The 21277-nt window shown below is 39.0% G+C and overlaps 1 protein-coding gene across 17 annotated transcripts in view; it reads left to right on the forward strand.

Annotated features, from left to right (window-relative positions):
- Positions 1-1857: 1857 nt before the first annotated feature.
- The window catches only part of NUBPL (NUBP iron-sulfur cluster assembly factor, mitochondrial), a 76829-nt gene continuing 57409 nt past the window's right edge, over positions 1858-21277 (forward strand). For 4 of the 17 annotated variants that reach the window (XM_086894816.1, XM_086894818.1, XM_086894819.1 and 1 more), the window contains exons 1-4: positions 1887-2037; positions 2902-3049; positions 8487-8521; positions 18910-19000. In XM_086894816.1, the coding sequence (XP_086750942.1) occupies positions 1897-2037; positions 2902-3049; positions 8487-8521; positions 18910-19000 (415 nt within the window). In that variant the 5' untranslated portion in view covers positions 1887-1896. Of the gene's footprint in view, positions 2822-2901; positions 3050-8219; positions 8378-8486; positions 8522-18909; positions 19001-21277 lie in introns of those variants that run through there. The other 13 variants (XM_086894817.1, XM_086894826.1, XM_086894831.1 and 10 more) reach the window with 13 other exon arrangements.

The following is a 21277-nucleotide window of genomic DNA, read 5'->3' on the forward strand; positions in this document are numbered from 1 at the left end:
CTGTTTCTTGTGTGTTTTCTTTGTGCTTGTTAAAGGTGTTACATTTTCAAGTATTGCCATTCATAATAAACAGAAATTTCTTCTTAAACTAGGTAACAGTCTATATGAAAACTGATGTAAACCTGCCTTGTTTTGAATGGATATTTGAAATCAGAATCTTTTAAAATCCCTTGATCCAAATTTACTTTGCAACAAGTGGGCATAACTGCCTCCATGCAGTGATGTAAGTGATGCTGACCTTGGTGTCTAAGCCTAGCAGGAAGAAGACTGTAGAGGAAAAATTCCTGTGAATGACATAGAGGTAATATCTCAATACAGTAGGACTCTCCTCATATACACCTGCAGTTTTCTCCTTTAATGCCTGAAATTCCCATTTACACATTTTTGAGATGTGCCTTATTGATAAATCTGGCCTGTAACCCCCAGGTATGCCACTGTGCGCCTGTGCACAAGCTCTGCCAAACTGACGTTGCTCTGTGTAGGACCAGATCAGTGTTTCAGCATTAAGTAAAGCAACGTAGAAGTTGCTTTAACTTCCATGAAGAGCACAGCAAAGATAAAACAAAGAACTCACACCAGTAGGCATTTTGGCTTGGATTATTTTGCAGCCTGATAGCTTGTCTACCGCACAGGAGAATGCTGTTTTGGCAAGAGCATGCTCTAGTATGGTGTCAGAGCTGCCAAAGGGAGGAGCGGCAGCTATCCTGAGACACAGTGCAAGGGCTGAGCCAGGAGGTAATGCTAAGAGCCTGATGCTCATAATCACCAACTAATTATCACCACGTGACAAAATAAGATTAAAAAGCATCACTTTAACCTTATTTATCTTAAAGGTACAAGGGCTGGCCAGCCAGCCGGGGGGGACAAAAACCCCAGAATCTGAGATTCCCATGCCACACACACCCTAGTATGCAGTGGTATACCTCTGTGGCCAAAGGTTGCAGGTCTGGTCATAAAGATAAAATGACTCCTTGGTTCTGAAAAAATTTTCTTTTGTCATGAGTTTGCAGTTACTATATTATTAATGTGGTACTATGCAGACACCCAGAAATGAGAATGGATACTCTTTTTTTAAAGCGACTTACATCCTACTGCACACAAACAAAACTAATTTTCTACCAAGTCCTTTTTCAAATGTTATTTCGCTTTTAAGTTTTGGAGTTATTTTGGCAATAAATCTTCCCTAGCATGACCTAGAATGAACCTGCTTGAGCAGGGAGGTCGGACTAGATGATCCACGGTGGTGGCCTTCCAACTTGACTAATTCTGTGATTCTGTGCTTTAGTATTATTAAAAAAAACCCCAACAAACCAAAAAATCCAAATCAAAATATACAAAAAACCGAACCAAACAGGTGCCATCCGTCTCGGCTACAGCTCTTTTTGTTCTTTTACGTAATAATCCAAAGGAAGAAATGGGATATATTTATTATATTTGTAGAGGATACAAACCCAGACGGGACAGAACTCTTGGCCAACCATTATGCGGGCCAAGATGAGAATTCAGAAGGCACCGACGAGCCGAAGGAGCACTGCAGAGAGCGCCAGAACGAGCCTCTGCGGGGACAATTACAGCATAACGAGGAATTAGCCCGAGGCAGTTTGCAATGCGTGCGGTCACCCGGTGGTGATGCCTTGGCCCCGGCTTCCTTACAGACAGCGGCGGGGATCTGCCTTCCGTGCTGCTACTTCCCAGTGGCACCGCCAGGCGGGAGGGCGCGGGTCGCTTCCTGCAGCCCCGGAACCACGGCACCTCTCAGGTCCAGCAAGGTGCAGGCTGCCCCGAGGCTCCGGGCCCACCTGCACCAGCTCCGCCGGCGGGCGGGGCGCGGCGCGGGGGGCGGGCCGAGGCGCGGCCGCACGGCGCCATCTCAGCGCGCCCGGGGCGGCCGCGGGCATGGCGGGTCCTGCCTGGCGCGGGGCGCTGTGCGCCGCCCGCCTCCTGCCCGGCGGCGGCAGGGCTGTGGTTCCGGCGGCGCGGCGGGGCGGCACGGGCCGCGCGCCCATCGCTTGCGCCGCTCCGTCCGCCAGCTCCGCGGTGAGTGAGGCGGGAGCCGCGGCGCGGCCTCAGGGGCGGGAGCGGAACGGGGCGGGCGAGGGCCGGGCCGAGCTTGGCTGGGCTGTCCCTGTGCCGTGGGGGCAGCGGGCGGGACGGTCTGTCCGTGCCCTGACGGGCCGTGTGCTGTAGCAGCCGTCTCAGTAGCAGTGTCCCTACGGGAGGGGATGCGGTCGCGGCAGGCGTTGGCGCCGGGGCCGGTCCGGGAGAGGAAGATGGATGGGCTCTGCCCGCTTACCCGGACTCGCGGGAGCTCCGCGGGAGCAGTGCGCGGTGCTCAGCTCCCGTGGCGGTACCATTGTGCCAGCCGGGAGCAGGTGGACGCTGCCTGCCGGGCTGCTCGGCTCGGCTGCTCCGTCCGTCCAGCGTGGGGGCCCCCAGTGTGGCTCTTCAGGCACACTGGCTGAGGCCAGCGACAGCCCTCGGACAGCTGCCGGTTCGGCACCGCCTGCCCTCCGCACCTCGGCTTCGCTCCTTCGCTTTTGCTGTATTTGTTGTGCCTGAAACAACAGTATTGAAAGGACCGCCAAGTCTAGTCTGTTTCGTAAAGCTTCCGACTTTTAAGCAGTGTTTTGGTTTATTTCTACACAAACTTTTTTTTTCTTTTGACTGTTAAGATCAGTCATGCTTATGTGTTTGTCAAAAAACGGTGTGACTGTCTTTAAGTTGGCCCAGTCCTTGCCTGCCTGTGAAGCAGACTCCCTTTGGGAGAGCCCCTGTGCGGAATGCTCTTTTAGACAAGTAGTGAAAATTTCTCAGTGTACAGGTAGGTTCACTCCTGTCAGCTTTCTCTGCGGAAACTGCAGGCTGGTGCACACGCATTCACTTGCTTTTTGGTTTTGTTAGTCCTCAAGCTCTGGGGATGAGGCTCTGAGGGACAGACGTGCTCGGCTCCTGTCACGAGGGCTGCCAAAGCAAAAGCCCATAGAAGGGGTTAAGCAAGTGGTGGTCGTGGCTTCTGGAAAAGGGGGAGTTGGAAAATCAACAACAGCAGGTAAGGTTTTCTTTTTCTTTTTTAAATAATTTCCTTTGCACATTTTCTAGTACTTTTTATGGAATATTTAGATGCTTGTAATTTGGTTCCTTTACATTGCCCTTCACCTCTGACAAGTCCTGTTGCAGCCATTGAGAATCTACATGGATACAGAAATCTTGGCTTTAATTTAGGTATAAATCTTTGTAGTAGTGCAGTGTTGTCCTGAGATATTGGGACATGTTAAGAGCTGATGTAGGCTGAGGTGAAGGGGATCATATGCTAGTGCAGTGACACTGTTCCTCCTTCTCTGGCTGCTTAGGTATGCCTATACAGTGACTTTCTGTGCTGTGTCAGCATAGTCATTCTTTGTAGAGGATACAAATATTTAGAAAGTTTTAAGATCAAAACTGTTCAATTTTCTCAACTACTTATGTAGGTGTTTTATAAAGAAAAAGTGAAACCGTATTTAAAAATATCACAAGCTGATCAGAGCCTTGTGAAGCACCTCTCAACTCCACCATTAGGTTTTGAATTAATTTTTCTCTCATTTTTTTCTCTGCCACCTGTTCCTTGGTGGAAAAATACTCGGGCCAACAAATGTGGTAACCTTCTTACAGTGGTGGTGGATGAAGGAAGAGTGACTGGTGTCATCAACCTGGACTTCTGCAAAGCATTTGGCACTGTCCTGCATGGCATCCTTGTCTCTGAACTGGAGAGATCGGGAGTTGATGGATGGACCACTTGGTGGATTAGTACATGGCTGGATGGCTGCATTTTATCTAGGTCTGGGTCCCCAGAATAGGAAGGAGAGTGTGTCCAACAAGTCACACAGATGATCAGAGGGCTGGAGCACCTCTGCTCTGGGGACAGGCTGAGAGAGTTGCGGTTGTTTAGCCTGGAGAAGAGAAGGCTTTGGGGAGACTCTTAGAGAACCTTCCGGTACTTAAAGGAGGCTTACAAAAAGGAAGGAGCTTTTTATGTGAGCAGATAGGACAAGGGTGAATAGTTGTAAACTAGAAGTGGAGAGATATAGATTAGCTACTAGGAAGAAGTTCTATACTGTGGGGGTGGTGAGGCACTGGAACAGGTTGCCCAGACAAGGAGTGGTTGTCCCATCCCTGGAAGTGTTCAAGATGGGGTTTTGCACAACCTTGTCTAGTGTAAGGTGTCCTTGGCAATGGCAGGGATTTGAAGCTGGGTCATCCTTAGGATCCCTTCCAACCCAAACCATGCTACGATTCTATGACACTGAAAGTAAACTTCTCTGGAAAGATCTCTGTAAATTGTTAGAAATTTGTTTAAAGATGTCTTTCTTAGCATCTAGGCTGGAAAAGTCATCCTTTAGTTGAAGGATGTCTGCTGTTCATCTCCATGTATTGTGAATAAACACATGGATATAACTTAACGTATCATTTTGGGGTTTGTATTTCAGCCATGCTTGAAACAGACTGATTGTCTAATAATTTCTAGAACAGACTAACATGATATCTGCACTAAAAGTAACTGTTCTTAATAAAAAGGATTTTTTTTTTCTATTTTTCTTCTATCTGTTGTATGCATAGGATATACCTACCTATACAAAGACATGTAAAACAATTGGAACTTGAATTTCTTAACCATCAAAAGGTATATCATTATAATGCATAGACTGGTTGTTGCCAGTTACTAAAAATACCAAATACCTGTTAATAAATTGACAGTTTACAAAATGAACATAAATTGAAAAGTAAAGTCAGATTATTTTCCTCATGTCTGCAAACAAATATCTGAATTTAAGTTCTTGTAACTGGCATCTGTGTGCAATTTCTACATAACACATATATAAATACTTTCATGTATAAATACTTAGAGCTGTACGTTCATTCCTATGCATTTAAAAATAAAAAATGTGGTTTCAACAAGCATTAGGTAAGATACTGGAAATGTAAGTGAAGCATATACATATCTCTGTAATGGACAGCCTTTTTAAATGAATGTTTTAATTCATAATAATTGAGAAAGAAATCTATATTCTTGTTTATTACAATGAGGGTAAATTTCATGGTTCAGATGAACAATTGAATTTCAGATAACTTGTATAAACAAAAGTATTGCATGGCATCATTACTGAATTATACACTTAAAATGATGTTTTTGCTTGAAGTTTGTGGGGGAGCATGTTTGGTGACAGCTCTGCTGATATATTTTGAGAGCAGGAATTGAAAAGAAGACTAGTAAGCACCTCTGATTCCTAAAGCATCACTGAAAATATCGTCAGTCTTGTGTGTATATCAGAAGGCCTGTTGGAGCTTTTTTGTGTTTCCTATATTATAGTTGTGTTTCAGTTGCTCTGGATCTCCATTTGGGCAAAACAGCATCTGCATTCTGGTCAAGTTTGTCAGGGTCATTCCCTAACCTGTTGAATAACTAATTCTGTTTATTGCATATGGCTTTCACATTGTAGTTTCTGGTGCTTTCAGTGCTTTTTGGTCTTCTGAAATCACTGATTAGAAGAAATTATGTTACTGGAACAATATTTTTTCAATCCATATTTAGGTACTTGGCTTGTTTTTTGTTGTTTCTAGTTGTCTAATATGTTGGTTTGTTTGTTTCCTATGTTCTTTGTGACTTTCCTGTCAAGTTTCTTGTTTTTTAATGGCATTCTTATATATTTACTGCATCTGTCCAAAGTCTGGGATTTTTTACTTTTGTTTGTTTGTTATTTAATTCCTCTTCATCTGTTCCATTTTTGCATTACCATAAAGATGAGAGTACTGAAGAAACTTGATCCTGGCATGAAAAGAAATTAAAGAGCAGTCTTGAAAGAGGGGAAATTTCTAAATTACTGGAAATCTTACTGTTTTCAGCTGTGGAAGTAGGACAAAATTAAAGGCTGGTGTTCTTGCTCACATTCTGCTAATTCTGTTATTTGAGGAAAATACAGAAACTGACTACATAGACCTTCATACATTTTTAACGAAGGCTGAGATTTTTCATTACTGTTTAGGAAAGCTGATACATTTGACCGTGTGTTGACTATATCTCAGTCATATTAACTGCATTTTAACATTTTTTTCCCCTCTTGCATACTTGTATTCTGCATGTAGGATGTACTGTTACTGAAACTTTTTTGATTTGGGACCTTCTTTATATGTTAAAATATTCTCATAAGCTCTATTTCTAAATGGCACTTACATTGAGATGTAGATATTGAAAGTTTCCTTCCTAAATTTATCTAAATTATGTATAGGTATTTTAGTGATGATGTATATTAACCATGCCAGGTACAGACACAAAGCTGGCTCTGTACTTGTCTGATTTTGGATCAAGTTTTAGTTGTATTGTTAGCTGAGTGTTCAGAGAGTTCAGTTGTACTATTCCTAGGGCCAGTTTGGATTTCGAAGTTAGAAAGTTGGAAGTTACAGATTAATAAACCTTCGCAGGCTTGTAGTGGTTTCAAGAGGACTAGAGTCATAGAATCACAGAATGTGCTGAGTTGGAAGGGACCCACAAGGATCATTAAGTCCCAGTCCTGTCCCTGCACAGGAGCATCCCCAAGAGTCACACTCTGTGCTGACAGCATTGTCCAAATGCTTCTTGAACTCTGCCGGGCTGATGCTGTGACCACTGCCTTGGGGGGCCTGTTCCAGTGCCCAACCACCCTCTGAGCCAAGAACCTTTTCCTGATACCCAAATGAAGTTTCTCCTGACTCCACTTCATGCCATTGAAGCTGTGTCAGGGGAGGTTTAGTTTAGATGAGACTAACTAGATGTTTAGGTTGCATTAGGTTGCAAACTCTGTGCGGCATTCCCTATACTGGTTGGCAGGTTTAGCATGGTTGGAGAGACCTTAGTGGCTTTTCTTGGAGCCTGCTGTAAAGTTGTATGTAATTTCTGGCATGTATTGCCTTGATGTCCTGCACTTCTGGTTATGGAAACTTAATTAGGGCCAGTATGGATGTTCAGGCTCAGGTTAGGTCCTATTGTACATGCTTACGCCCCCTTAGAACTTATAGTAATACAAAAACAAGGGAATGCAAGATTCAGCTGGGATTCACAATAGTGTTCAGCTAGATACCCAGCTCAATACCTTAGGTTTGCATGCTATGTTGTTCCCAGTGTCTCCCTTCTTTCCCTTCAATAGTCAAATACCCCTTACTGAAGAAGCATTGTGGATCATACTTTAATTTTCACACATGAAAGCTGTTTAAGAAGATAAAGTGCAAAGTGATTTTTAAAAAGTCTTGTCCCCCTTCCTCACATTTCAGAGGGTGAATTTTCCTCTGATTCACGGAATTGTTAATTGAGCATCTGTTTAAATATAAAGTTGAAGAACAAAATCTATGTATTTTGTTAGCTGAGGAGGAAAGAGGCTGTGTGCCTCTTTGAGAAAGCAGTACAGTTGTCCTTGTTAATCCCCTGTTTTGTTTGAAGGAACTTAGCTTTCTTGGTGTTAAGTTCTTCAAGACAGGAATCTGGCTTCCCCAGCTTCTCAGAACTTCTGTACTCTTCCAGCAGCACAAGGCTGATTGCAGCTTACCTTTCCTGAAAGAGTGGCAAACAGCAATATGTAAAGGAAACAAAAGATGTTACCCAAGAAAGGGTTGTGTGTGTTGGATTTTTTCCTGTTTTTTTCTTTTTTTTTCTAAAACATATGACTTTTTGGATTATAAAACTTAGTATTTTTTTATACAAAAGCTTCTAGGATGTCTCCCAACATAACTGAAGCTGGTGAACCATTGAAGATACTATTTCCACATACTATTGCACATGAGAGTTAAGTGCTGATGGAAATGTAAAAGCTTTAAACAAATGCTTTTTAGTTGCTTCATCTCTTTTTGACTGGTTTCTTTTTTTTAGTTACGGATACTTTCAGGTACTTGTGACTTTGTTTTCTGACATAAAAATTAAGTGAAAAGCATGCATTGCACCATCTTCCAGAAAACATCTCTATTCAGTATATCGCAAGAACACAAAAAAAGGGATATGATAATCTTTTTTGGTCACTTCTTTTAATAGTTTATGTCAGTGCTTACCTAATTTCTAGTTTTATGAAAGTTCACTAGAGAGAGTGGTGAAGATTACTGATGGTAGGGTTAATTTGGTTTTATAGTATGGTGTCCACTTCCAAAAAGTGGGTATGTCCAAAAGTTTTTCTTAATGTTATTCTTTGGCAAGAATACATTGAGACTGCATTTTTATTTTGCAGTGTCCTCTAGAAACTGCAAATCTGCAAGTTTTTGCAGATTAGCTTGAGTTTGTTTGCTGGTTAACAAATATGGACTTAAACGTAGGTGCTGCTGCCACTTAAATTGAAAATGTAGAGATGCAAGAAGCTGAGAACTGAGACAATGATGTAATTATTAAGTAAGTGTGATGTATTTATATTTTCTCTTGTTAGCAGTGATAACATTCTCAATATTTAGGAACTAAGTTTTCCTACACTTAATCTTTTTGTTTTTCTTCTTTCTTACAGTAAATATAGCCCTTGCCCTAGCAGCAAATGATTCGGTAGGTGAATATTTAATTATCAGTTTTAATGTGAAATGTGTGTCATAAATCATATGGTTACTGCTGGGCAGTCCCATATGTTTAATGTAATTAATGTTTTTTAGTTAATTTCTTATTTGTTTTTGATGGGCTTTTGAGTTTGTCTGTTTATATTTTATCAGTACCATGAATAACTTAGTAGATCTTACCCTATGTCTGGCTTTGGCTCTGTCCTTTCCCTGTGTGTCACTGAGTTGAACTGCAATTCTGGAAGGATGTGTAGATGATGTAGAGAATGCTTCTGTAGGTTGGAGACAATAAATAATTAAATTCTGTCACTTCAGAACACTGGCTTGAAAGAAATAGGAGTTAGTGCTGAATAGTGTCCAAAACTTTTTTTTTAATAGCTCCACAGATTTACTGTTTCTGGAGAAATTATGTATAGTAATACTTTATAAACAGCTAAGGCAAGAAATCCCAAGAACTATGTATTTTCCCTAAAGCTTGGAAATAAGAATTTTTGAGTGATTTCCCAGTTCAGTATTACTAAAACTGTTGCCTGGACTATAAATAGACAGCAGGAATCATTCAAGAGTAAAAACCACAGGTGTTCATTGTGTCCACCTGCTGCTGTAGACTGGGAGTACTTCCATTGTGCACATTATTGCCACAGATAAGCTAAGAAGCAAGCCTTCTTTGCAATGGGAAGGTGTATAATGCAGGCTTTGTACTCATAAAACATTAAATACAAAGTATCCTCAAGTGCTTTTATCAGGCAAATGTAGCATCTTCTTGTTGTAAAAGACAAGTAAAACAAAAATCAACAGGTAGAAGGAGTGAGGACTACATGCCGTCTGCAAGCTTCCTGGAGGAGTTTTGTAAAAGATTTAAAAATATTTCCATAAACTCAGTCACACTTAATAAGAAGAGTGTTTGAAGTTGTTATATGAAATATGTACTGTTTGTGATGGCATCTGATCTTATTATTTCACAGTCTTTAATGCTGTTTTTGAATAGGCTGTTGGAATAATTGGATCTCAGAGAAAAATCTGTCATTTTGAAAAGCAAAACTACTTAAATGGTTCCTTCTAATCAACTTTAAAACATGGCATTTGCTCTAATATTTTGCAAAACAAATACCAGTCTGCAGTGTGATCTGTGTCGTGGGATGGTCGTTGAGTAGCTCCATGGAAACCATGTCCACAAATTGCACATAACTTTCTGTACCAGTTTACGCGATTTTAAGATGGTGTCTGATACTTCTCAAACATGCAGTTTTATGCGTTTTAAAAATATATTTAGATAAAGTATCTCTTAGTAATTCTGATATACACAAGTTTTGTGGTTATGCCTTGTATTAGGAGTTGTTACATTGATGTTACAATTATGTGGTGCTGTGTGAAGTTGGAGGCCAGCATCTGGTGGATGTTAGTCAATGAAGAGCAGCTGAAATTGATGAAGCAGCTGTGAATTGTGTGAACTGGTGGTCACAGCTTAGCAAGCTGTTACTGTGGTGAAATTGTGCATTGATGTAGTTACAAGTTATAAAGTATGAAATTAAGGTGGATTAAATAAACAACTGTCCTGTTTGTTCATGCATTAATATATTTTTTATTCTGTGGTTTATTTTCCTTAAGATGAAGATGGCATACATCATGTTTATGTTTAACCTTTGGGCTTGAAGTTGCTGGTTTGTTCATTTGTGTACTCACATTGATTTCAGTTCATTAATTTTGTGAGATAAGGTTTTGAAGTGAGAATCTCTGTTACCTTGTTACAGGCTGGAACTGTCCAGTGCTCTGAATTTTAGAAATCACTGAAATTTTCAGTTTTGTAATGGCGAATGAAGTAAATAAGGAGGTTTTTTTTCAGAGTCTATTGGTCTTTGAAATACAGTCCGCTGTATTTTATAGTAAATTTGTCATCAGGTATGCAGCAATGGATGCCTTTATTTTACATTTATAGTGTAAATCTTAACTAATCAGTAGTTACATAATAACTACTGATTGTGCCTCACCTTGTCATGGTTTTTGTTTCCTTCACTGCTATTGTAAGTTTGTCTCTTTCAGAAGAAGCAGTAATGATTGTTAGTAGATCAGAGCTTCAGGAGGCCCCTGCAACTTCATTAACAGTCCTTATGTCTTTTAGAAACAAAATACAAATTTATAGAATCTAAACTTGAACTCAATGTACTGCTTAAAGGAGGAAAGAAAGGACTTGTGGAGGAAAATAGGTCACCATGAGTATAAAGGTCTGTGCTTCCTTTATTAGTCTGTGTTACAAGTTCTATGCTTGTAACTGGTACTCTTATTTCTACAATAAAACAGCTTACAGACTATTGAAAGCAACTATTTTCTGGTGAGATCTGTGAATGATGCTGTCCTCTCAGAGGAGATTGGATTAGAGTAGATTCTTGCTACTTTCAGTAACAGCTGTGACATCTTACTGTTGTTTGGCGTATCATAAGTGAGAAGATTAACAGTCAAAGCATAAAGGATTTTTCATCCTCTTGATAAAAGAAAACATCCTTCTATCTTAAAAATCTACTTTCTATAGTTAAAAAACAAAACAAAAATCCCATTGTTTCTACTGATATATGTATTTAATTTTTTTTTAATATGGAAGCTTTTGTAGTGATGGTCTGAAATACTAAGACATTGACAGAGCCTTGGACATTGTCACGGTCGCAGTGTTGTTGGCAGAGCTAGGATTAGAACTTGAGAGTTCAAAGTCTTCCATGCTGGAGCTCAGTCTGCTTTGCATATTTTTACCTCATGGTTACAGAGTAAATAATTCAAGACAGAAGTGCATTTAGATGCCTAGATACCATGTCCAAGACAGAGTAAATTTTTTTTTTTTTTGATTCAGATCCAGGGAAAACAAGCAGGGCAGCTTCTTATGCCTTCCTAGAATATTAGCTTTTTTGGTACCCTGGGTTACCTGTTGTAGATGGATTAGTTAAGATATATATAAGCTCTTGAGCCTGTACCAAGGCCTGTAAATCTATACAATATTCTTTTTGTGTTAAGAAATAACTTCAAGTTTTACCCTTGTGTCCTATTGTTAATTGTTTGCTTAGTTTGACGGCTGATTCTTTTCATGATGTATCAGCAGTCAGTTGTGCTCCCCTAGGAGCACTTGGGAAGAATTTTTGGGTTTTGTGCCAGGACAATTCATATTCAGACTAGGATGACTATTTATGAAAGCTGCCTGGCCAGAGACAATTTATTATAGTAGAAACAAGTTGAATTAATAGATGGCAGCAATAATAGAGTAGGGATTGCTTGTTTATGAACAGAGTATTTTAGTGAGCAAACACCAGCTGTGCATGACTAAGGATGGCACAAATCCAGTTGGGAGGCTGCATGCTTGTGCTGTCACTATGAGGCAAGCTCCCAAGTCAGATTTCCTTTGGCTCGCCTTTTCGTTCGGGAAGATTTACATTTTCACCATAGGACGAAATGTTTTTTGCGATGTGGAGGACAGAGGAGCAAGAAGTAGAACCATATGGACCAAGTTAGCATGTACGCATAGGCAAGCGGCTGCTGCCCGCAGTGCTGGGGGCGCGTGGTGCAGGGCAGCAGTTTTCCCTATTGCAGCTCGGCGCCGGGGGTTACTGGGCGGTTCCGACCGGAGGGAGATTGTTCTCGGCCGAAGGGCGCTGTTTATCCGGGAGCGGCTTTCCCCGTGTTCCCGCAAGGCCGGTGCGCAGCGCGGGGTGGCGCCGGCAGGGGGCGCGCGGGCCGCGGGCGCTGCGCGGGCACCGCGCGGGGCTCTGCGCGGGGCTCTGCGCGTGCGGCTGCGGCCGGGCCCGCGCGCGGCGCCGGAGCCGGCCGAGCACACAGCGGCGGGGAGGGGGCTCCGTGCCGGCACGGCTTGGTAATCGTGCGGGTGGGAGCCGGCTCCTCCTGCCAACTCACTGCTGCGATAATAAAATTAATTTAAATTTCTTCAGACCGTGTATGTAATCAAAACCCAGGCATTTTGAAACGACCCGAAAGCCACCCAGCTTACTCTTTTTACATTCCAGCTTTTTTCTTTTTATTTATTTATTTTTTAAATTTGGCTATTTATCCACAGGATAATATATCATTGCTACATTCGTAGATGACTTTGCAATGCATGTACATTTCTTGCTGATAAGGGAGAAATTCCATGTGGGAAAACAAGTCTAGAAGAATTTAGACAATAATGGGATCCTTCACTGAGTAATCATAGCATGAAGGCAGGTTTGGACTTGTTTTTTCCTATGCAGCTTTTCTAATTGTTTGGGTTTGATTTCTAGGCATCTTTAATTCTGTTGCATAGAGAATCGGAAGACTTTAATTACGGTAGCTAAGGTCTTCATGCTTGTTTCTTAATGCTGAAAAGTTTCAATAAAGCTAGAGATGCCAGTTAGAATTGATTTGCTCTAGTTGCAGTGATAGCTTAGCTTCTAGATCAGTTGAAAAAAATGAGATAAAGCTTTAAACAAAATTAAAAACATATTTTAATGTAGACCTCCTAAAATATATTACTTAAATCAGATAACTATATGCTTAATTTGAAGGTTTGTTTGTTTGTTTTGAAATTAAATAGCTATGTCCTTAGTCTTCAAGTTATTGAAAGCCCAGTGCGGATACCAGAGAGACTGATGTGAAAGGTAGACCCTTTTTTATGATAGTTTGACATGCTGTGAAAGTGGAAAAGCATCTTGTAGAGATGTGGTAATGCTGGAGATTCTGTTTTGGCAATATTTTGCTACTGCAGGCTGTTATGGAAAAGAAGTCCTGTGGCTGGCAGAAAACTGGAAACAATTCATATAGAGGAAAATGGCTTTTAAACCAGCAGCAGACTGAGTGTTTAAAGCAAGTTTGCATTTCTAGGATAGGGTAAAGAAACTGCCGTGGTACATTTTTGGCTTTAATCCAGTTTACAGCTAGGCACTTAAATAGTGTGCAGCTGAAAGAATTAGAGAATTAAGGATTAAAAGATGGCTATTCATTGTGTCAGTATGTCAAATGATGAATCCATAGCCTATCCTGATTTTAAAGTTCCCTTTTGTCCTATGTGTTGCTGCTTGAACTTTGGGATTAGCTCTAAATCTGTAATGACATTAAAAGGGTAAATTGAGAGTCCTGGTGGTGGATTAAGAGCACCAGCTTTAAAGTAACTGGCACCTTCACTTGGCAAAGCTGGAATTTCTGTCTTTGGAATGGACTGCAGCTGCTGAATATTGGGAGCACTACTACTGTAGGAAATTCTTCACTGCATAGAACAATAACATCTCATTAACCTGTGCCTTTATCCCTCTCAGGCTAAACACCAGGGAACTCTGGTGTTTGGCAGTATTTTCTTCAAAGTAAAATAGTATCTACTAGTATCCAGTGAGGATACATATGCCCTACCAGGTGTGGGAAAAAGTCTCAGAAAATATGAGCAAAAATGAAATTAATGCTGTCAAAGAGTCTCTGGATGTTTAGCAGTAACATAAACTATATGTTTATATACATAAACATATGTACATATTAATTAACAGCTATTTATAGAAGCTTTTTGTGAACTCTCCTCTTTTTTTTATTATTTTTTTTCTCCCTTTTTTCTCTCTTGGTATGAAGTCTTTAATCAGGTCTGTTCCTCAATAAAGCATTTGGCAGCATGGGAAAAATTAATATCACCAGATTCTTGTCTGCACACAGAATTTGTGGAGGGGTCTTTTGTGATACGTAAATGAAACTGGTTGCATTTGGTTGAAAATTTGTTACTGGAAAATATAATTGATTTTGTAGTTAATATTCCCTGAAAAACAGAAAAGGGAACCTACATTAAGGAAGTGCAGGGAGGGACAAAACCATTCTTAAGGATCTGCTCAAAGAGCTAAGAGGAGGAAAGATACGCATCATTTTGTCATTAGCATTAATTTATGCCACCTGAACAAGGATTCTGTACAGTAACATTTGCCTGCCTAAGAGAACAAACATAATAGCAATTGAATACTTTCTAATCTGCATAGGAAAAGAAAAGGAGGCAAAGTTTATTGGTTTTTTACATGACCTCTGTCTGCCAGGACTTCGTCCTTCAACAACTTCATTTTAGTTTTTTCCCCCAAAAGAATTACAGCTAAGTTCAGAAAATCATTAATTTAGGATGCTGCTGTCTTCCAGATCTCTATTACTCACAAGGCAGTGGCCAGGTTCAAGGACTGAGCTGAAATTTAATTATGTAGAGAATCTTGCCAGAGAAGTAAAGGGAAAGGATCTTTTTAGGGAGGTTATCTGTGCCTGTAATCTGTACACTGAGCAAAATGAAGCTGTAGAATTCTTATCTCTCGGGGATATCTGCAAAATGTCTTCTTTGTTTATTGATGTAGCATTTGGTTTTTCTGTAAATATAGAATCTACCTGGTGACTGTGAAAACTAGTTTTTGATTCTTCATGTAGGTGAGAGAAGTTTCTAAATTAGAATGAAAACTTCCCTGTATTTTTAATTGGTTAAGAGCTGCAGTGATTATGTAAATTACAGAACCTCGGGAAGAATGTTTGTCAGAATTCTTTAGAGAGATCTAATGGGCAAACTAAAATTTTGCTGAGAAGATTAATGATAGTGAAGTAGAAAGAATTACTTAGTCAATGATGTAAAAGTAGAAGATGAAGATGAGTTAAAGTTCTTTATTATGTAAATTTTTTGTGTGTTCTTGAGGTCACCAGGGATCAGGCGAGACCATGACAGTACAAGTACTGCAAAAATATTAAATTCTAGCAGTAGTTAGCCTGTGCTAGAGACTGTTTAGCTGTGGGGGGGCAACCTTAAAAGCATTGATAAGAAGGTAAATGTGAACTTTTATGAGTTTTTAAGTACAGCTTTTGCTGACATGGGAGTACTTTTGTGTTTTCATATGTTGACAATATATTTATTTCTAATTTCATGGTCTCTGCCTGATGGAATTTTGATAAGGATCTTATACTGCATGAAGAGGTCAATGATATTGCATTTGTTTGTATATTTTTTTAAAGTAGCTTCCAGTGACCTGATTAAATCACATGGGAATGGTTACATGGTCACTTGCATCTTTAGAGCTTAAGCTGCAGAATTTGCAGTAAGGCAACCAAAAAATAAGGTTTCTAGAAAATATTTTCCAAGTGTAGTAAACCTGAAGATTGATATAAACTTTGTTTCACAGCTGGGCAGATGAAAGGAAAAGGACAAATGTTAACTTGAGAACAGCTGTTTTGAACTTGGTTATTGCAGTGCCATCTGGAGAGATGGAATGCTGTTTGTTTAATAGCACAGGAGAGAAATATGTTTATAAGGAGAAAATACAACCATAAGGAGATGGTGGAGTTGTATTTTCTGAATCCTTTTCCTACCAAAGTGCCTAGGAAGGCCGTAGTAGTGGTGTGTGCTCTGCTCTGGAAAACACTTAGTAGCAGGGGGACTTCTGTGTGCTTGGGTGTGCTTTAAGTATTGCATTTCTCTCTGTGTAATGAGTATTACTTCAGAAAAAAAAAGATGCTCCATTGGTATGAGAAGTATATGCATATCAAAATAATGTCAGAGGACGTAAGAGAAGTGTTAGCGCTTTTTCGCCTCCTCCTTTTTTCCTAAGTTGCTGTTTTGGTTGTGCTTTTGATTCCCCATAATCTATTCCTTGTGCCCAGATGTTTGTTTTTTTTTTACCTTGTGTAATGTTATGTATGTTTTCTTAGGTTTTGTTTTAATGCAGCCATGCTTTGAAAGATGTGCTGTTTTATATGAGGTGTGGGTTATATGGGAAAAAAAAATTAAAATTTAATTTAATTTTTTAATTATTGTAACTCATGCATCTGGATTATATTTCACTTAGCATGAGAAGTATCTGGTAGTTCTGATTAACAGTTTCATGTGGTAGCATCCAGGTGTGTGCATAATATTTCTTTTGGGGATATAAAACATTGTAAATGCTGGAAGAAATTATCTGGACTGTACTGTGTATGTCTTAAAAAATCCCTTGGTAGCTACCACAATATTTTTCTGAGATAATTAAACCTTGAGTAAAGGGTTATTGGTATTCTAGGGATGTTTACATACTGCAAAAGCAGGGATACTTGGGAGAAAGAAAACCATGGCTTATTGGGCCAATGCTTTCTGTATAAGCTGCTACTTCTACGTGCTGTAAACTCTACTTTTGTAACGTGTTGAATTGCTGGGTGAAGAAAAACCCCCTGCCTTAGGCTGTCTTAAGTGAGGTTCTGTCAGCGATTTAAAGATTTCCAAAAGACCTTTTTACTATAATCCTGGAGAAAGCACCATGCTTACAGGAACACTTGTGCTTAAGTTAACATGAATCGTAGAAACTTGAGATTGTTAGTTATTCTTCTGTTTGAAGACAGTGATTTTGTTTTGTTCATGTGCATGAACAAAAAGAGTGCATCTCAGAAAAGGCACTTTTCTTACTTTTGAAAAAGTGTGTAAATTTTTTTAGAGAAATGGTCAGGTTTATTTTATAAGCTTGGTAATTCAATGTAGAAGCTGAATTTGTAAAGTCCTCTAGATAATTGAAGGATGTTTTTCTCCAGTGGATATATTTATTCTTTATTTCAGGAAATTTTGTACACTTAGATTAGATAATATCAATGTAGTAGATACAGTGCTGCTGAGTCCTAGGAGCAAGTGGCCTGTAGTGGTAAATACCTGATTATGTCATGGAGATCATGAAGTCGTTCTAATTAATTTAGGTCATCTTAAATCTTTAGCCCCTTTGGGGTGAAAGTGAGTTGTCAGATCATTGCAATCAATAAATAGTCATAATCCTTGCAAGAGGGGGAAAATCCTCAAAAAATTCAGGGGAAGTATGTTGTCAGGTTTAAAACACTGTGTAGTTTTTTCAGCAATTACTTGCTTTCATTTGGGAAGGACTTAGGTGGAGCAGCCTGTAGATGATGTTTTGATGGGTTTGATTAGCTGCTGACACAGATCAAGGGACTGAGTCATGAATCTTTCTAATCTGTTAAAATATGTGTTTTGTACAAGAACAAAGAAGCTCTAATAGTCTGTTTTCCATGTCTTTAAAGTCTAACATAAAATGGGTCTTTTCAAAATTTTTTCAAATTGCAGCTTTCAACAGTAGGCAAGAAGGAGAAGAATTTGTTACAGTCACTCCTTAACTTTTGTCTAACAGTTTTCATGTTACAAAGAAGTGTTTAAAAAAAAATCTAAATTAAAGAATCCCTATAATTACATATGCTTTGCTCTATTTTACTAATAAAAAGTATATTGAAAAACAATCCAAATTTGGTTCATTTTTGCAGTACAAACTTACTTTTCAAAGTACATAGTAGATCAAATATGGTAATGCTTTTTTTTTTACTTGTCTTTCTATCTTTCCCATCAAAACTGTGATAACAAAATGGCTTAATATAAGATACCAGATTAGGAAAGTATCATCCAAAAAATGAAGTACACAGTTTGAAACACTGACAGTGAAAGTCTGATTTGGTATTGTTGGAAAAGCTCCTCTTGCTGCTTTAACCTTTCAATCAAGCTCTTAAACATACTTGTTTGCAATTTTGCAAAATGTGGAATGCAGTTAGTTTTCTATATTAGAGAAACTTGACATTCAGCACTTTAAAGGGCTTGCTCTTTACTACTTAATTTGCAGAACTTGGTAATTGGTACTGTGTCTTGCCATCTGTAGGAAAAATAGTTTAATTTCCACAAAATGTGTGTGTATCTATTAAAAAAAAGAATATAGAAGGGAGTTTTGTAAGTCTAGACTACATAGTTGAAATAATTTTTATTTAAAGTTTATTGCCTAATGTACCTAATGTAGTTGAATAAACCCATTTTTAGCATACTTTTGTGTAAATGTAATTGATTAAAATGTTATGCCTGCTTAATTAGCTTCAGGGACTTGCATTTCAGTAAGTTCAAGATGTCTGCAAAAGTGTACTCTGGTCACTTAAATGGAAGATAAAAGTATACTTTCTATGTTTTTTCACATTCTTTGTAATCAGTAGTATGATTTAAACTGCATTCATTTGCATGTACTTACAAACCTCCTGTTTTGTTTTGCTTTTTTGTTTGTTTTTTAAAAAAATTGATACCTTGAATAAAACGTCAAGGAATTAGTTTTGTATCAAAGTACCTGGAGTAGAGAGAATGTTGTTTATAATGCTTGTTAATATAAAGTCTGTGGTCTGAACTGTAATTAAGAAACTGTACAAGTGAGGATTCTTTCTGTATGGAGAATACAGCTCTTGTAAAGGCAACTGACCCAACTTGTAGACATTGTTATATTTCATTCTTCAATTGCTATCTAGAGAGAAAGGAAACAGTGATAATTGATGTCTCAAGATCTTATTTTTGTTTCTTTAAACAGTATTCAGTTATGTTCAGTTAATAATACAGAAAGAAAGACATTTTGACAATTGCTTCTTTTGTTCCTTACACAGACGAAAGAAGTTGGTTTACTTGATGCAGACATATATGGACCTTCAATTCCAAAGATGATGAACTTAAAAGGAAACCCAGAATTAACACCAAGTAAGTGGAAAGGATTTTTTCCTGCTGTCTTTGCTTCAGAGGGTTGAGCACGGTCCACTCATGGGTGCTTCCTTGGTGTGGCAAGGGATACAAACAGAAGATAGAATGAGTGTATGTGTATGCATTTATTAACTTCTACTATTGAGGTTACTTTCAAAGGTGCCTTGTACAACTAGGAGCATATTCAGAGTCCTCTTTTTCATTAATCTTGGTCCATGCAGTCTCATGGATTTTTACTAGAGACTCTGGAAGGGGATATTATTTATCAGTAGTTTTAAAATTGTTATATAGTATCCTACAATAGATGTCTTTCAGTTAAAGAACAAAACCCACTAATCTAGGGAATGAGACACTAAAAAAAAAAAACAGTAGGAGAGGGGTCATTATAATAGCTTGTATCAAATGTCACTAAAATGATTCTGTTTGATTTCTCTTCAACCAAATGTGCTGCACCATTTGACTCATTTGTATTTCAAGTTTTGTCTTTAGGGATTCAGTGGTGGTCACTTCCCTACCACAAGGTGAAGACAAAAATCCTAATTTTCCTTCTACTGGGAAGAATTCTAGGGAAACATAAATTCAGGTAGAGCAGTCTTCAGAGAAATAAGGTGACCCAAAGTGGAAAGATCCCTTTGAGTCTGTTTACCTTTCAGAAGTTTAACTTTCACCCAGGCCAACCAAGGATGAAAGTGAATAATGGCTTTATTTTGATACCCTCTTCATACAATGTTTGAGTGTAAGGCAGCATGGTTTTTTAGGGTGATAAGGATACTGGGGTGGTACGGTTTTATTACTTCTTTGTTTTGATTATCCTGTGAGAGAGTGCATGTAAATAAAAAAATTTAAAACAAGTAACCACATACAAAACTAATTGTGCGCTGTAGCAGCTGGTCAGTGCATTTAAATGTACTAGGACCGTTCTGAAGAAACTGCAGACTGGCCATATGTGTTGTCAGGGAGGGATCAAGGACAGCTACCCGTTCAAACAGGACGTAAAAGGGCTTCAGTGGAGTAATCAACTGCTGTGTTTCTGGGCAGCTATTGCTAGGTAAAAGGAAAGTTAAATATTCCTTCTGCTTCTTTTCATGCCATGATCTGTCTGTTTTTATCATAGAAAGGTTTGGGTTGAAAGGAACCTTTGGAGGTCATCTAGTCCAGCCCTCCTTCAATGAGCAGGGGCATCTTCAACTGGATCAGGTTGCTCAGAGTTGATCTGAGTGTTTTGGGTCTACCACTACTCTTGGCAACTTGTTTCAGCGTTTCACCAGCTTCATTGTAAAGAATTTCTTCCGTATGTCTAGTCTGAATCTACCTACCCTCTTCTAATTTAAAACCATTATCTCTTGTCCTATTGCAACAGGGCCTACTAAAAAGTTTGTCCCCACCTTTCTTACAAAGTCCCCTCTAAGTACTAAAAGGCTTCACTGAGGTCTCCCTGGAGCCTTCCTTTTTCTAGGCTGAAAGCCCTGATGGTCTCAGTGTTTCCTCATAGGAGAAGTGTTCCATCCCTCTGTATCTACTCTAATGTTGTTGTAGAATGTTCATTTGTAACTCATCTTAATTTGTTCATGTATATGAGTGTTATGGTTGTTGATCTATGTATTCTCACCTGATATAAAGCATGCAGAATGAAACAGTGCCAGTATCTTTAAAGGTTTATTACTAAGCTTGCAGTATCAGCCGCTGAAAACTTAATGTGACAAACTTAGGATTTCTTATATAATTAAAATTCTATCTCCTTACAATTATGCTCTGTACTCTGGACAAAGAAAAAGTAATATACTTCCATGTACTGATGCACTGCATGTGCTTATACAGACAGCTATCAAATTGAGTACTTCCTACATTTAAGTACCTAGTTTACAAATACAGGTTTTCTTTAGATAAATTCCTAAGAGAGGAGAGTACTTAGTTTTATTTGTTGGATTTTTGTTACATCTTTTGAAGTCAAAAGGCTGCTGAGTGATAAATAAATAAATAACTGAGCCTTTTCATGTATAATCAGTATAATCTGAATTCCTGATACAAATAGAAGAATTCTTGCATTCACTTGTATTTGACCTCCATTGAGGATGTATGTCATACAGGCTGTGTTTTCCCATAACAGGTTTTTTTGCTATGAATTTTGTATTTGAAGTGCATTGCGCAATATGAACACAAAAGGGACTATGTTGTGGTGTTCATACTTCTCCTCTTTTCATTTTTTTTATGATGTTGACTTTTGTTTCTCCATTTTTTTTCTCGCTGTCTGAAAAATGGATTAGATAATTTAGAGCT

This window comes from Cyanistes caeruleus, chromosome 6, assembly GCF_971803275.1.
Source record: "Cyanistes caeruleus chromosome 6, bCyaCae1.hap1.1, whole genome shotgun sequence".
Taxonomy (NCBI): Eukaryota; Metazoa; Chordata; class Aves; order Passeriformes; family Paridae; genus Cyanistes; species Cyanistes caeruleus.